This window comes from Perissodus microlepis, chromosome 5, assembly GCF_051167445.1.
Source record: "Perissodus microlepis isolate ML-2025 ecotype Zambia chromosome 5, ASM5116744v1, whole genome shotgun sequence".
NCBI classification, from domain to species: Eukaryota; Metazoa; Chordata; class Actinopteri; order Cichliformes; family Cichlidae; genus Perissodus; species Perissodus microlepis.
This window is the reverse complement of record NC_140465.1, coordinates 34137697-34154612: the sequence shown is the minus strand read 5'-3', so window position 1 is coordinate 34154612 and position 16916 is coordinate 34137697. Positions and strand designations below refer to the sequence as shown.

General features: G+C 38.3%; 1 protein-coding gene across 2 annotated transcripts; it reads left to right on the top strand.

Annotated features, from left to right (window-relative positions):
• Nucleotides 1–3215: 3215 nt before the first annotated feature.
• Nucleotides 3216–14312, top strand: LOC146387720 (uncharacterized). 2 transcript variants are annotated; one of them, XM_084929554.1, is made up of 5 exons: nucleotides 3216–3599; nucleotides 4290–4425; nucleotides 4975–5135; nucleotides 9891–10055; nucleotides 12702–14312. In XM_084929554.1, the coding sequence occupies exons 1-5, from the start codon at nucleotides 3533–3535 to the stop codon at nucleotides 12869–12871; spliced, it is 699 nt and encodes a 232-aa protein (XP_084785680.1). In that variant the 5' UTR covers nucleotides 3216–3532; the 3' UTR covers nucleotides 12872–14312. The 2 variants fall into 2 exon arrangements, with proteins under 2 accessions (XP_084785680.1, XP_084785679.1); XM_084929553.1 differs by having other exon boundaries at nucleotides 4972–5135.
• The last annotated feature ends 2604 nt before the right edge of the window (nucleotides 14313–16916 follow it).

Below are 16916 nucleotides of genomic sequence, written 5' to 3'. Positions count from 1 at the left end.
TCTGAACAATCAAAACCAAGACCTGAAACAAGAAATTGAAGCAAAAATCATTGCTGTTCAGGAGGAAGTCAAGGAGCTCAAATCTGTTTCGCGAGGACTCAAATCCTTTGACGATGACAGTAACAGAATAAAGCAACAAAGCAACGCTCTGGAACAGGAAGTCCAGGAGCTTACCAAAAAGTTGTCTGATTGTCAGAAGGAAATGAGACAAAATGAACAGGCTCTGCAAGAAAAAATGCACCGTAAGCATGAAGAGTATGAAATGGAGAAGATAACATTGCTGCTCAAAGTTGAAGATCTCCAAACAGACAACCAGGCATTCCGAACTAATATTGAAGAGCTTCTCAAACAACTCGAAAGCTCTGAAGATGAGAAAAATATAATTAGGCAATATAACAAAGCTCTGGAACAGGAGCTTACCAAAACGATCAATGATTGTCGGATGGACGTTACCAAAACGATAAATGATTGTTGGATGGAAATGAGACTAAATGAACAGGCTCTGCGAGAAGAAATGCACCTTCAGCTTGAAGAGTATGAAGAAGAGAAGCTGGAATTGCAGCTAAAAGTTGAAAATCTCCAAACGGACAACCAGGCATTCAGATTAGAAAATGATGCTGCAATGAGGAGCATGTGTGACCTGAAACAGACTTTTCAAAATGAAAAAGATAAAATGAGACAGCAAATCCAGGCTCTTCAAATACAGAAGAACACTTAAGGTTCTTCTGTATTGGCTTCATGTTTCCAACGAACAAGCTATGTCCATGTTTTGTACCATCTATGCCCCAACCAGTCGTGGAAGATGGCTGCCCCTTCCTGAGCCTGGTTCTTCCGAAGGTTTCTTCCTGTTAAAAGGGAGTTTTTCCTTCCCGCTGTCGCCAAGTGCTTGCTCAGAGGGGATCGTTAGATTGTTGGGGGTTTCTTTTATATTGCAGGGTCTTTACCATGCAATATAAAGTTCCTTGAGGCCACTGGCTATGAATTGGCCTAACTTAGCCAGTGGTCACATTGCATACATAGCTATTTATCAACCATCATTTGCATTCTAGATTCCAAAAGGTTGAATCTGTTGATCTGGACGTAGCGTTTTCAGTGGGAGAAATGTTTCCTCACTCATCCAAGTGACTGAAGGAGAATGTTTCTCCCATTGAAAACGCTACGTCCAGATCAACAGATTCAGCCTTTTGGGATTTACTTACCTGGATGCCTGAGCATGCATCAGTGCATTCTCTATTGCTTTTCCATCTTCTTTGTATGGTTGATTATAAGATTAATGGAGGTTTTCTCCATTTTCTTGAACTGGGTTGGAAACTTTTCTTAGCATGAGCTTTAACATAATTTCATGATAAAATAAAAAGAAATTGTGAAACAGTTTAAAGCTTTGTACTGTTTGCTTATTTGATTTTAACAAAGGTTTGGAGAATATGCTACTTTAGTGAGACAGTGTGTTCTTATCTGTATCTGTGGTTTTAAGTTTTTGTATACAAAAAACATATATGTTGTTGACATAACATGCAGTTATGCAGTAACAGCTACTGCATAATAAAAGCCTAGTAAACCATTTAAACAAAAACACAAAAGACAAAACAGTGACTCATCCACCTACTGGCTAAGTAGCTGAATGAATGGTGGCAATAGCTGCTGTGTCTCATTCTACATGTGACCATGTGCAACAGTTGGAGAAAGAAAGCCATTGCTCGTCGCCACGGCCTTGAATACCAGCCATCGAATATAACAAACATCAACATCGTTGTCTGAACATGACTTGTAAACGGTCATGTGAAACCGTTCATCTATACATTATTCACTGCAAATGGATGTAGCCATGGCTACATTTGAGACATTGTGACTCATACTGAGTTATTTGAGCCGTTTAAACTGTTCCTCTGTTCCATCTGCACTTAGCCTGCCAAGTGTAAGAAATGTCCAACCCCTGTGCTGCACACAGGCGTTTCTCCACAAAGCACTAAGTCATGTTTTGCTTGGGGATCTTATTTATTTCACTCAGTGACTTGCAGATTAATTTTTAAGTTTTATGTGATGCATACTTTTTTCTGGATTTGTTTGGTTAATATTCTGTCTCAATGAAAGCACAACACCATTAGAGACTAAGCTATTGCCTCATTAAATATGGTCTCAGTGGAAAGGTGGCTGTCAAGAAGCCATTTTTAAGGAAGGGAAATGTGGGCAAAGAGTCCGAGTTATGTTCAATTACACATAAAACTGGACAGAAAGTCAGTGGCAACAGGTTTTGTGGAGTGCTGAATCCAAATTTAAAATTGTCAGTATGTATGGAGGATGTCAGGAGAGAGGTACAACAGTGAATGTAAAACACATCTGTAAAACATGGTGGAGGCTCTTTCATGCTTTGGGCTGCATTTCAGCAGGTGGTGCAGGGGATCGTGTCAAACTGACGAAATAATAAATGCAGAGACAAAACACAATATTCAAGTGTCTCATTGGCAGTATTTTCATTATGTAGTATGACAATGATGGCAAATACACTGTCAAGGCAGTAAAAGCATTCCTGGTTAGCAGTGTGGAAGCAGTATGGGACCATCTTGACTGAGAACAGAACAAAAAGCACCAACATGCAAATAAAAGCTTTGAATGTCCTTCAAAAAGCCTGCAGAGCTTTACATGAAAGCTGCCTTATTTCAGGCTGTACTGAATAATAATTAGAATTATACAGACATTATTTTTGCCTTATATACCGTATACTTGCACATGTGTAAGCACTTTTTCAAAAACATCGCTACACCCATTTCCCCAACATAATGAAATGACAAGTGGCTCAAAACATTTACACTGTACTATAAAAATACTACTACAGGTACTACAGGTAAAATACTACAGGCAAAATATTAAATTTTAAAAACAACTTGATGATTTAACTGTTAGGTAAAAATGCATCTCACTGTGGTGGTTTGTCAGAAACAGCAAAGAGTTAAATGTAGATTATTTCTGAAATATTGCGAATTACAAGTCTGTAAACTATTTTTTAAAATGCATAGTAATAAGATAGTGTAAAATAATTAACAATGGTCACTGGTATTCAAGCTAGTTATCACTGGGTAATATTACTATTCGGATACCCGAATAAATAAAATACGCAATAATTTTTACATTAGTTTAAATTGTAAAAAAGAGAAAAAATTTATTTTTTTCATCAGCTCAATAACTCACCGGAAAAAGACGACAAGAGGGAAGAATAACTTCCTCTGAGGAGGTCCGCTCGTGTCTGCAGCCTCGTCTCTTTAAACATTTCTGTTAACAATTTCTTAAAAGACTTTTTGTTCGCAGCTCGTAACCGGTTTCATACCGTCTATGGTGTAACCGTGTGTAATGATGTGTTTACAGACCCGTGATTCTGCACAGTCCGTGGAATAAGTGTGTCAGTGGGCTGGAACACGAACTGAGTGAGGCGGCTCCGTGTATAGACGATCTGTGCAGCAGTCTGTGCGGATCAGAGTAACTGTCGGGGAAGATTCCCGGGTCAGTGAGTGAATCCGGGAAAGTTTTACACACGGACATGGCGTCAGGCCTTTGTTGTGCTGTCGTGTTGGCTCTGTTTGTGATCCTGGCCCCTTGTGTATCCGGTAAGTTTAATTATGTTCATCCTTAAACGGCCGCTGTGTTTTCTTGTAGCCGCTGACCATCAAGCAGTCTGTGATGTTACTTCAGATCACGTTTAGGGCGAAGTCAGTGACGTAGCGTCTAATTATCCGAAAACTTTTCATTTTTATGAAAGGCCATAAAACTCATCAAGACATGTTTTCTTTTCTTTTCTTTTTTTAAGTTACAGCTTGTGTTTTAAACCTTTTAATAACACTGTAGGATTAGTTTGTTACAGACCCATTAAAAAAGAAATGAAAGTCATTTAAAAAAGAATATACAATCAGTCAGTGTCAGTGGCTATTTTCACATGTTTTAGGTTATATTTTTTTATCCACTATATTCTGGTCACTCGAGCTGCCCGCTAATTAACAAGAAACGTGTGAACGATCATTTAGCAGCAGTACAAACTACATCATTCAGAGTGACCACCAAGTGGAAGCAGCAGGGTTTCAAACTCAGGGCTGAGCATAGATAAGTGTGTGAAAACATCACCACTGTACAGCGTAGTACACTTAAACACCATCAAGAGCTACAGTGACAGTGAATCACCAATTCCCTAAAAGTCAAAATGTTGCAGTGCTGAAAAGTTAATTTTAGTCACTAATTGATTGACCTGAAATGAGCTAACTTTTGCTGCCCCTCTCTGATTTTCTCGGTCTGCTCTGTTACAGCAGGGGACGACTGCCTGGCCTACAGTGGTAAGGAAGCCCAGGAATGCCATAGAGGATTTTGCTGTGGGGACTGCAACAGCAGATATTGTTGTTTAGATCCTTCGAAACGCTTTGATGAAGATCACCAAGAAGAGTGGTATGTTTTCATTTTCAATCTGCAATCCACAAAAAAACCTGCATTTAGCTAGTTTGTGTAAAATTAACAATTTCCTATTTTAGAAAGTGATTTCTTTTTAAATCTCTCTTTTCTCCCAGTATAAATGTGTTTAAGGCCACCTGTGCAGTAATGTAGCTGTTAAATAAAAAACAGGACACAATGTCTTCCAGCGCACGGCCATCAGCATATAGCCAAAGTGCACTAGACTGAAACGAAGGCCTTCATTCACATAACATTCATCAGTGTGCTGCTTTGCTTACTCGCTGGAGGACTGACAGGGTATCTGGGTAGAAAAAGGGCTTTTGCATGCTGTGTGCTGGTTGTTGGAAGATAACACACCTACACCTGTTTTTCAGTCAGTGTTGCAAAAAATGTAGCAGACACAACTATAGCAGAGTTGTTGCATAGTTGGAAGTTTTGAAAACTGACAGTAAACAGACCGTAGCCTAGCTGTAATACTTTGTTTTATTTTTGTTTTTTTCCTATTTTGTTTTGGGCATAATCCTTACTTTGCTTCTTTTTCAGCAGCAAAGATGCTGAAAAAACTTTTCAGGATCAGTTAACTGCTTTCAACAACAAAACATTACTCATTCTCATTGTTGGCGTGAGCATCATCCCCTTTGTATTCCTCATCTTCTGCTGCTGCGTCTGCCCCAGCTGCTGCCTGTACAAGCTGTGCAACAAACGTGGTAAGTATTACTAGAACTAGTACTTTAATTTGGGTGATGCTTTTTTGACTGTACTCTGTTGTGAGCAAAGACAACTTTAGTCATTCGTGTGAAACTTCTGGAAGGCACCTTTACATTTACTACAGTTGGTGCATTGTAATGTAACGTTATTGCAGTCAAAAAATATTGGCAGTTACAGATACATGAACAGATTCTCACACGCTTTCTCTGATGACGGATTTTACTTTACTCAAACCTCAGCGGACACAAAGTATAGTCCTTAGATATAGATCTGAAGGCTGTTGTTTTGTGCGTTTTGGTATTTACAGAATATTTCAAGCTCTCAAAACACACTTTTCATGCATTGATGCCTTAAACTTAAGAGTAGGCACTGTGGCATGACGGAGTTTAAGGCACCTCATTTGTTTTTATAGTGGCTAAAAGATAAAACCCTATGAAAATGCCAATTAAACTTTCATCAGTAGCTGTTGACTTTCTTTTTTTTTTTCTTCTCGATGTCTTTTATCAGAGATGAAAAAGTCCACAAAGACAATAATGTGATTATCTTTACTCACTGGTAGGGCTGCAACTAACGATTATTTTCATAGTCGACTAATCTTAATTCCTTTGATTAGTTGACAAGTCAATGATTATTTAAACAAATCTCTGCTTCCTGTCGGCAAAACTTCTCATTCTAGTCTTCAGTAACTCAGCTGCTGAAACCTGTGAAATGTATCCGTCTTCTAGAACAAACCTGTTAGTCAACTAGAAAAGACAGCTGAGTTCCTCTGAATAGAGCCATATTCACAGTAAGTCGGAGCCTTGCAGGACAAAACATGTCAAACACTGAAAAAGATTAGTGATGCTGGATTTCACCTCCTGCCTGTGTGATGCAATATGCAAAAACCTAAAGTGCCCGGCTCAGTCAAATGAATGAAGTACTTGGAACACTTCATGTGAACAAGGACCTATTAGTGTGAGTCTGACATTTGGGTGATTTCTCATACATTGCAGTGATTGACTGGTGAGTTGGAGCATTTGTCTGAGACCATGAAGGCCTCGTTTGTAGACTGTTGGCTCACCTACCACATGACTTTTATTACCTCAGCAGTTTGGTCTGACAAGAAACACAACAACTGAGATACAGAGCCTCCCCTGACCTAATGTTTCAGAATCACTGCAGTATTGGAGGCTTTGTAAACTTTTCAGCTCCTTATTGGTGTTTGATTAGGTTTTGCCTTCCATTGGTGTTCTTGGTGAGCGTATATGCTACAGGGCAATGAGTCAACACATCATCAGAGATAATTGCTGTTTAGAGTTTGTGCCAAAGTTTGATGCTGGTGTGATTTTTGTTTTTTCCACTTCAGGGGTCATGTCTTTACTTGATTTTTGCTTCTGCTTATTCTGAGTGCTTTAAATTCCTTGAGCTCAGCCGTATCAATTTTTCAAATACCAACTTTAAGGCGCTCAGAAACAGCTGTGTGGGGCTTTGAACTCTAGCATCTTTATTTTGTTTTTTCTCAAATGACATGAAAAGATCAGAGCCAGCAGTTAACTGATCCTACTGAGTATTGTCTCTGTAGCCAGAGAATCATTGTCAATATTTCAAACCTGTTAGACACAGCATAGCTGTAATGATTCTATTATCCCCAGTCAGCCAATATTTACGAGGAGCAATAATAGCAGCAATAATGCTAATAGCAATAAGGATTATGTAATGCTGGATAAAATGCAGACTAAGATTTTATAGATTTTAATAATGAAAGGGAATTTTGTTTGTTTTTTACAGTTGTTATTTTCAGTAGGAAGTTGAATACCAGGTACTGTGCAAGGAAGCCTTGTGTTTTCATCACTTTGTCACTTCTTGACAGTAATGAAATTGCAAAACCCCTAAGGCTGCACAATTATAGCCAAAATGCTAATGCTTATCATTTTACCCAATTTTAGGATTACTATTATCACGATTAGTCAATATAAACTAAATTAGGCCTTAAAATATTCATAATAAATTTAGAGACGTCACATAACACAGATTTCATGTGCATGTCATGCTGTGATCCTGCTACTTTGCAAATATGTGTGCTGTAATAAAGCTGTTACTCATCATTCATTTCAATTCAGTGCCTCTCTTTGAGCAAAAAAAATACGTAAGGTTAAAGAAAATTGTACAAAAACTTAATGCAAAATTACATCAACACATCCCTGCTTTCCCCTTTACATTGTGCTATATTCTTCTTAAATAAAACTTAATTGCGGACAAATAAGATATTTATTCATTTCCTAAAAGTAAAACATAAATTCTTTCACTCCATTCTTGGTATCTGCGTGATGGAAACTCATAGCAAAGTACTCAACCGATCTTAGAGCTTAATCTCTTTCCCCTTGGATGCTTTGCATATAGTGCCCGCATTGGCACTTTGGAAAGGTTATTCCCATGGATGTTTTATTCCTGCATGGCTCTTTAAAGACGTTTTCCCTTCTATTGGAACCTCAGTCCTCGCTCTTATAAATATCAGTATTACTTCCAGTGTGGTTCCTGATGGTTTTAAACATGCAATTGTAAAGCCTTTATTAACAAAAACCTGGCGCTGATCCCTCATTTCAAAAGTTCCATTCTTCTCAAAGTTATTGGAAAAAATAGTTTTTATCCATCTAAATATGTTTTTAGATACTAATGGTATCATGGAAGTTTTTCAGTCTGGTTTTAAACAGCTACACTCCACTGAAACAGCACTTGTACGTGTTTTTCTTTTTAGCTACTGATTGTGGAATTTCGGTCATCCTCGTGCTTTTAGATCTTACTGCAGCGTTTGATACTGTTGACCACAGTATTCTTATCTCCCATGTGGAACACCTGGTTGGCATCAAAGGTACTGCACTGAATTGGCTTCATTCATATTTGAGTTGCAGAACTTTCAGTGTTAATGTTGAAAAAGTCCACCTCAGCCCCACTTTCTTGTGAGGTGCCCCAGGGCTTAATCCTTGGCCCTCTTCTTTTTTTCATTATAGGCTATCACTTTGGGCAAACTTTCTGTTTTTAAATGTGCTATATTACCTAAAGCCTTAATTACTTACCTTGGCCAAATGAGATTGTGCTTCTTTGTGAGCTCTAGCGATACCACGAAGAGCTGTACAGGTTCGCTTTTATGTACATCTGAGTTGATGTTGGATGATTAACCTTAGCAACAATTGCATTTTTTTACTTCACCTTGCAGGTGTGTTTTCAGGTGGTTGAATAAGTTCGCTGTGATGCTTTGTGGTCCTGACACAAATCTACAGCACTCTTCGCAGATGATTTCTTCTTGGTTAACATGATTGTTCTAAATCCAAAACAGCAGACCTGCTTTTGGAAGCAAGCTCGCTTTCTGCTGCTCCAGACATTTAATTTCTGTTTTGACCGTCTGTTGCCTGTCTTTGATGTAGTGTTACTCCTCCAGGCTGCGATGCAGTGAACAGCTGTGATTGGCGATAAGGCGTAGAGCTGGGATTTTGGGAGTGCTCAATTTGCTTTGCGATCTGTTGGAGAAGCATGCATTTTCAATGTCATTTAAATAATTCTACATTCCTAATCTCCACCCCTGCCCATCAAATGATTGCTGAATTTGCTTTTTTTGGTCCCTTCTACTTGGGACAAAATTTCTTTTTTATTTAAATAAGCAGGCTGTGCTTGCCTGTGCTTGCCTGTAGTTTCTAGTGTTGTTTTTACGCTGTACATGAAATGTGATCGGTGCAAAGAATCTGCAGATCTACCTCTGAGCAGTAAACACTTAGGTTGCTGTAAGGATTTCTTGTTGCTTGGTTGTGACCAGCCCCATTAATAGGCTGTTGTTTTGCATTTCTTTTAAGACATGTCAGAATCGATATCCCCCATCAATAAACACGTTAGTCAAAAACATCTGAAAAACAGCTCAGATGTATGTGCAACCTACAATCACAGGTCCATCTACTTCTCAGGTTCAGAGCGTAACAGCATGTTCGGTGGCCTCCAAAGTTTATTCACTCATAAATGCATAATTGTCCTCACACATGAATATTTAACTCTGAGTCTCTAGACTTCTATGAATAGACAATGTCTTAATCTTAATTTAACCCCCTTAGTGCTGGTTAGATCCCATGTGTTCATTTAACATGTACATACAGTGTTTATGTTTTTAAATCAGTCAGTTTGGTCAGCTCGTAAATGTTTTGCCGTTAGGCAGAGAGGCTACAATAAAGTGAGGAACACAATGTGGCATCTTTGGCTTAAGCCGCTGCATGATGGGATCAAATCCAGGAATGTCAGAGCTCCACCCTGTGTGACTCACTGTTTCCATGACAACCCCACGTCATTTACAGGAAGTGGTTGTGATGACACCCCCTGTTTAAAGACACCTTGTTTTCCACAAGTTTTCTTTTTTCCTGTTCTAAGCAGTGCCTTTTCATTTTCACTGTACTTACACAGAGATCAGTTTACACTCTGACGATGATAAAAATCTCTCAAAGAGTTTCTTTGAGTCTCTGTAAACTTCAAAAGTGTAAATCTGTGTATATTCAATAAGCAAACTACATCATGTTTAGTTTCTTTGATGCAGACCTTAAGGAGAGGATGATAAGTTATGTAGCTTAACTCAAAGTGCACCATTTGCTCTTCTCCTTCCTTTGGTAAAAATTTATTTTTGAATCTTTATTAGAATATTACCTATAAATGACAATACACATTAAAGGTGTTTTGGATAATATGTAGCATGTTTCTCCATTTCTAACTTTTTGTTACTTATTTGCTTACACCTGTGATAGAGGCCACTACCCAGGTCACAATGGTCAGCAACACGCCCCCTGAATCCTACCAGGAAATGCCCCACCATCTACCCCAGCCTGGCTACCCAGCTCAGCCCATCCTCACACCGCCCTACCATGGACAGCCATTCACAGTTGGACCACCACCATCTTATCAGGAAGCCAGTGAGTGTGGTTTATGATTTGCCTTGAGCCCTATTCCAGGAAGCAGGTTTAGCTAACGAGTCTGAGTTTGTTAACTGCGAGCTGAGAGAAACTCCTGTTTTCTGTTAGTTACTGGGAACAGACCCTGAGCTTCTCTCTGACTCCTCCCGTCCTGCTGGACCTGAACCACTTGTGTGACACACTGAGTCATTTTCTTATTCATAAAGTCGCTGTGAGCATTCACAGCGTGGAAGTGTACATTTTTACAGAAACTGAAACGCTATGGGATGTTTTGGTATTTTGTGTAATTAACGTGAGAGCTTTGACAGCCATGAATAAGCGATGACAGCGATTACATCACTGTTTTATGATCAGCTCAGAATAAAATCTATATAGTCTATAACTTGAGCAGTAATGTTTTCAGACTGTCAGCCAGTTTCCTTGCAAAAGCTAAGACTTTTCTTATAACATGTTTGTCTCTACTGATGTGATTTTACATTCATTAAAGACTCAGAAAGCTGCCTTGCTTTTTTCAGTTAAATGTGATAGTGCTATGGCTGTAAGAGCCATTATCTATCAGTGAAGGCTGAAATCAGATTAGAACAGATTAAACTGGGGAACATTTTTTCTGAGAATCTCATTATGCATTTCTATCCAGTAATGGCAGAAACACAAAAAAGGAAAAGAAAAAAGAAAGAAATGTTTAGAGAATAATTATTCAAACAACAAAATGGTCATAACCTGCTGTGAAGGCAGGTTTTCATTTAATAAACTGACTTGAAGGTGGAGTCTGTTGCTGTCTGGGTAACTAATATCACAGATCCATCAGTAAACTGTGTCTAATGAGTTTCTGTAGATTTTTATCATCAGTTCCTGGTTCCTACATTTTGTCCCTGTCAGGTTACAGCTGAATAATTAGAAAAGATTGATTTAAAAATCAAATGCAACATTTGGATTCCAGCTTTCCAGCAGACATTAAAAGTGATGATGAAAGAGGGACGATCAGTATCCTGCTCAGCACTGAGTGGTCTTCATATTTCTCATGCTCTTTATTTACCTGTTGCCATGGTGAATCGTGATGCCACAACTCCACTGATTGTGGCTTTCTCTCTTTACTAATGCAGATGCTTAACTCTGGGTGAATATACTCGAGGTTGATTGAACTAAATCTGATCAGCTGTTCTGAAACAGGAAACTCAGAGTTATCTCAAAGTGAATCAACTCAGTTTATTTTTAAACTTAGTTTTTTGAAAATGCTTCCTGGAAAAGTGGCCCGTATTTAACTAAAGAGAATATATTTGTTTGCAGAACCAGGTGAAAGGTAGGCTTTGAAACCCAAAACTGCGCATCTGTGGAAATATTAATAGTAGAGCTGCCACAAACGATTATTTTGATAGTCGACTAGTCACCGATTATTTTTGCGATTAGTCGACTAATGAGATCATCATCGATTGGACGTAAAACGTGCAGCTTATTGCACCAGCAGCATCTGCTCTTATATAACTATCATTAGCTTACAGCTTTAAGTGTTTAAGGTATGTGCTAACCAAAAAAAAAGACAAGATGATAGTTTATTAAATTTTAATGAAATTTGCAGATTGTTTCGGTGAAGTTTAATAAACTCCTTGCTATCTAAAATATAACGGGACACCGGAGTAAATTCTCGAGCATCTCACACTTCTGATAATCAGCTGTCTGCTGGATGTTTATTCAGCTGTGTAAAAACTATAACTTTAATCTCAGCCAAACCGATTTACTCAGGAACAAATAAAATACTAAAAAAAAGCCAAACAATAACATTTTGAAGTTATCTAAGTCACTTATATATGTTTAACCTAAGTAGCGAAAGACGGCGGTGGGTTTGAAAACGATCTGCCGGGAGTCCGGTGTTCTCACGGCTCTAGTGAGCCTTGCCCCCGGCTAGCTATCGAGCTAGTGGGTAACAGACGTCTCCGAAAACGTCAGAGCGCTTTTGAAAATATGTGGTGTCTTGATAAACTGAGTAGATATTTGAGGTTTACACAGCTACATTCTCGCCTGAAAACATGTTAAACGTTTATTTTATGACCCAGAAAGAATAATAAGAGTAATATTAAAACTAACTAGCTGCCGCCATTGTTGTAAACTGAGCTGGGCTGCGCTATGAATTCTGGGACACAGCTTCTTCTTCTTCGGGGTCTAACGGCAGCTGGCATCCTTGTACATGCAGTGCTGCCATCTTCTGCTTCAGTCCGTTATTACACTCTTAAATCCTACTACTTATTCCTGTGTCTTTTGGGATCTTACAAAGCTTCAAACGACGCGTCGACTATTAAATCAATCGTCGACGATTTTGATAGTCGACGTAATCGTGACTAGTCGACTAATCGTGGCAGCCCTAATTAATAGAAGCTCCTGACTCGGGGGAAAAAGGAGCTTCAATCTACAAAATATTTCTACAGAAGTTGATTTAGCCTCTGAGGCAGAAGCTTGTTTCTGTGAGTCATGTTGTGTAAAATACTGCTACTGGCTAAAGTAAAGTTGATGAATCTGCGTCATCATTGAAAATAAACACAAATAAACATAACATATAATATTTCTTCTTATGCTACAGAACTGCAGTTCTGGTTACTTTTTTAGCGCTGTCTGCATGTTCAGTCTCATGTAAGCTCCTTTTTCACTTTCCAGTCAGTCCTGCCTATCCTCCGATGCCTTATGGCAAGGCTGCATTCATGTCCCGGCAGCCAGCATACCCCCAGCCACCGTACCCCCAGCCGAAGCCCAGTGCTCCACCTGCAACTCCAGACTTTCTTGCTCAGCCTGCATATAATCCAGATTTTGCTGCATCACCACACTAGGCTGGATCATGGACATCAGTACAGCCCCAGGAAGTGCTTTGAGCCTTTTTCCCTGTACTCGCATGTAAGTCACGTTACATGGGAACAAAGTGCAATATTTATCATTTCAGGAATACATATATATTAGTTTAGCCTTAATGTTGCTTTCACTGATATATGGCAGTGACCTGTGTCATGTAACTTCATGCTCATATCAAGCTTGGTGGTCTCTCCTCTTTTAAACTTGGATAGTGTTACTGAGTCCGTGTTATGATTTCCTCTACAGAACTGTGCTAAGTGATAACAGATATTGATTTTTTTTTTCCTTTGTGCTTTTGTGTAAAGCAATTTTTCCGGCTTATCTCACTATTTAAATTCTATTATGGAAAATGCAGTGCCTTTAGACAACTATTGTGATTTCCTGCATTAGAAATATGACTTTCTTTGATGATTTAATTGACTAGTTTTACATTGAGAAGTTTGAATTGTTAATTTGCTGACTCTGTCTTTTCCCGAGTGCTCCGTTTCCTGTTCTAAAACACTCTCTAGATCTTATAGCGATGTTCCAGTAATGATTCAGTTTTACATAAAGTCCCAGCTTTGTTAAAAACAGGACTGAGCCAAAATGCACTGCGAGGTTTACCAAAGGAGTCTTTTATGTTCAGTGAACCACACATCAACTTGATTGACGCGTGTTAAATAAGAGAAAGACTTGTGCCTACAATTAGCATGCATGGAACTTAAAATGCTTTAAAATATTTTTCTTTTATCTCATTTTATTCTATTTATTGATCCATTTGAGTCACAAAATGTTGTCACATTTACTCGGCTATCTTAATAACAGCTTCACTCAAACGAGCCTTGATGTTTTGCAGCGTGCAGGTTTTTTTTAAATGCTGCCATCGAACCTGTTAAATGTTATTAGAACACGAATATGTCTCTTTTTTTTGTTGTTGTTATTGTTTAAAGTGCCCCGTACGAGTGAGGGTTTGTTCGTGTGTTGTTTCACTGTTGTTATGGAAAAAAAGCCATCACTTCCGCTTTCTGTTGACTGAAGTTACTTGAACATCATTTACAGATGTGACCTTTTTCTTGTGAATCTGCTGACCCAGCAGTACAGTCACAAACTCGTGTGCCAGTTTACATTTTGACGTTCTGTGAAAATCTCATCATCTTTCTTTGTTTAGACTCTTAAATTTCAGTGTGCATCAGTCGCTTCTCTGTAGACACCATCTGTCAGTTAATGGAAGGGATGCAAGGTCACATGTTTGTAGTTTAGACCATTGATGTAAGAAGTATTTTAATCCAAAAACACTTTGTAGTATACTTTTCTTTTGTCTAAACTGTGTATGTAGGAATACTGTTTATTTGTTTTTTATATATTTTTGGTTAGTCATATTTAAATTTTGTGGAGAAAAAATACTTTATTGTGATGTTCATTAAAGTGTATGTTTTCTTTTTTCCTCAGTTTTTGGTTCTTGAATATTATTAATGATGGTCATACTGCAGTGTGTTTATTCATAATGCAGTACATGAATGATAGCAGATGAATTAGGATGTTAATGTGTGCATGAACTACACACATTTCTCCCACTGCATCTCTAAGAGAAAAAAACGGTACGGAAGAGGATTAGGGCCACTGGGGGAAAAAAAAGTGGGCTCGTCTTTTTTTTTTCTTCTTTTCCTGAATTCTGAGAAAAAAGTCAGAATTCTGACTTTAATCTCAGAATTCTGACTTTTTTCTCAGATTTTTTTTTCCAGTGGCCCTAATCCTCTTCCGTAAAACGGTAATGGAAAGAATTGGACATTTTAAAGTGACCTATTGGTCAAATCATAAAAAAATAACAATTCTTTAGAAGTTTCTTGACATTTATAAAGTGTTTCTCTCTCTCTCTCTCTGTCTCCCTTTTTCTTGTTGATATTTCCTGTGTATTTTTCTGGTTTTGAGGATTTTTTTTCTATTGCTGATGCTTGAATATGGAACCCCGACTTCCGAAATTAATTCGTTCCCGAGGGTCTTTCGTAAGTCGAAGCACCCATCGCGCGTTTTGAGTGAGGCGATGCTGAACGATAGGCTAATTGCTAACTAGAACTGATTCGTAGACCCCGAAAATGGCGCCGCGCTCCCACAATGCATTGCGGCGTGACGTCAACTCCAAAGCCCTATAGGGCTCCAAAGCCGTCGTTCAAGTGGAACGGCGAAGCCCAAGTACGGAAGCCAAGGGGTTGTCACATGATTCGGAAGGCATTGTGGGCATTGTAGGCTCAGACAATCACAGCCAGCGGATTTCGTTACGCGGGCATTTTGCCGTAACACGGGCAGAAATATTGCCGTTCAGTGCCTTCGTAACTTGAATTTTTCGTGAAACGGGGTATTCGTAAGTCGGGGTTCCACTGTACTTTTAATTGCATTTAATACATGTTTGTTTTTTTTCTTTGTACAGTGGCGTTTTGGACAGAGTGATTTCCAGAGACTAAAAACATTTTAAAATGTTTTAGTGTACATATTTAATCCATTCATTCTACGTACTTAGTGTAAAAACTCCCACTACTAAATTTACCCAGAGAAAGAATTATCTCAAAGGTTTTAAGGCTTAAACAAGCTTTATTTGTATAAGAAATTACATTTTTGTAGTTTGTAGCCTTCCTCTTGTGGATGTACTGGTGCGTGATGTAAGTGCATGTTTCAACATAAGCATATCAGTAAGTCAATATTTGCTTGTGTGGCTAGGTGGAGAAATGATGGGTACATGATTCTCCTTTCCACTAGTGGGTGATAGCATGCTTTGAGCATCTTCTGTGTTTTTTTTGTTTTTTGTTTTTTTAAAGAACTTTATTTACGAACAACAGTATAACATACAAGGCACCATCATTAATCCGAATATGTAATATCCTCGGTTGAGCATTATAGCAAGAAAGGAAAACAAAAAACAAACAAACAAAAATAAATAAAAACGATAAACACAAAGCCAAAAGAGTTAGCACAAAAAGAGAGAACAGTCATTGAAGGATTTGAACCAAAGGCAAAAAATAACATGAACAAAAAAGGGCAGTCATGATTATAAAATAGGGAGGTTTCTTTTTTAACATAGATTAAACTCGTTAAATAAAACAAGTTTATGAGCTTTCTTGTTATTCACAAGTTTCAGCGATTTAGCCCAGAGTTTAAAGTCATTCAGCCATCTGTTTATACATGGTTTAGCTTTAAAGTATCTGCATTTGTGAATAAAAAAATGTTCCCATTAACAAAAACGTCCTAATCAACAAGTCAAAATCTGCATTCTCAGCAATTATTCCAAATTTTATTACTGTCACCGTCAAATGTGGTAACTGAATTCTCCTGGACTGTAGCCAGCTCCACATGTCAGTCCAGAAGGAGTGCACTGATTCACAGTAGAAAAACAAGTGATCCAGACTTTCAATATCATTTTCACAAAATGTGCAGGTGTTCACATCTAAGTTAAATTTCCGTCTTAAGAAGTCATTGGTTGGATAAACCTCATTAATGGTTTTAAAGTGAACCTCTTTTACTTTAGGGGAAAGAAGAAGTGAAATATACTTTTTTCTTATCGCCTTAACCTCCATGGTCTGAAATTCTTTAAGGATATAATTTCTTTTAACCGGATTAGGGCAAATTTCATTTATCAAAATATTTCTGATCACCTTGTTTGTAAACCTGCTGTCACCAAAGTCAACTCCAGCTATGCAGAGCTGCCTCAGTCAAGGAGAAATTTTAGAGTGCACAATATCTTCTTTTATCATTGATCTCAAAGGGACTGGGATGGCTTTTATTGCATCTTCTGTGGTTAGTAGCTGAAGGGGGACAAAAAGGACAAATACCTGGACAGGAAACCTGAAGTCCTTTTGTTCCTCTCAATCAGGCCAAGGAAGAGGGCCAACACCAGTGGTTGTGGTGTTTTGCTGCCCTCTGCTGATCTGTTTTGTCTTTAGGAGTGTTTGTTGAAATTTTACCACATGCAGTTCTGTCAAACTCTTTCATTTAAATCTACAAAAATAGTTACTGAAAGTCAGAAAATATTTTATCATCAACTGAACGAGGAGTCAA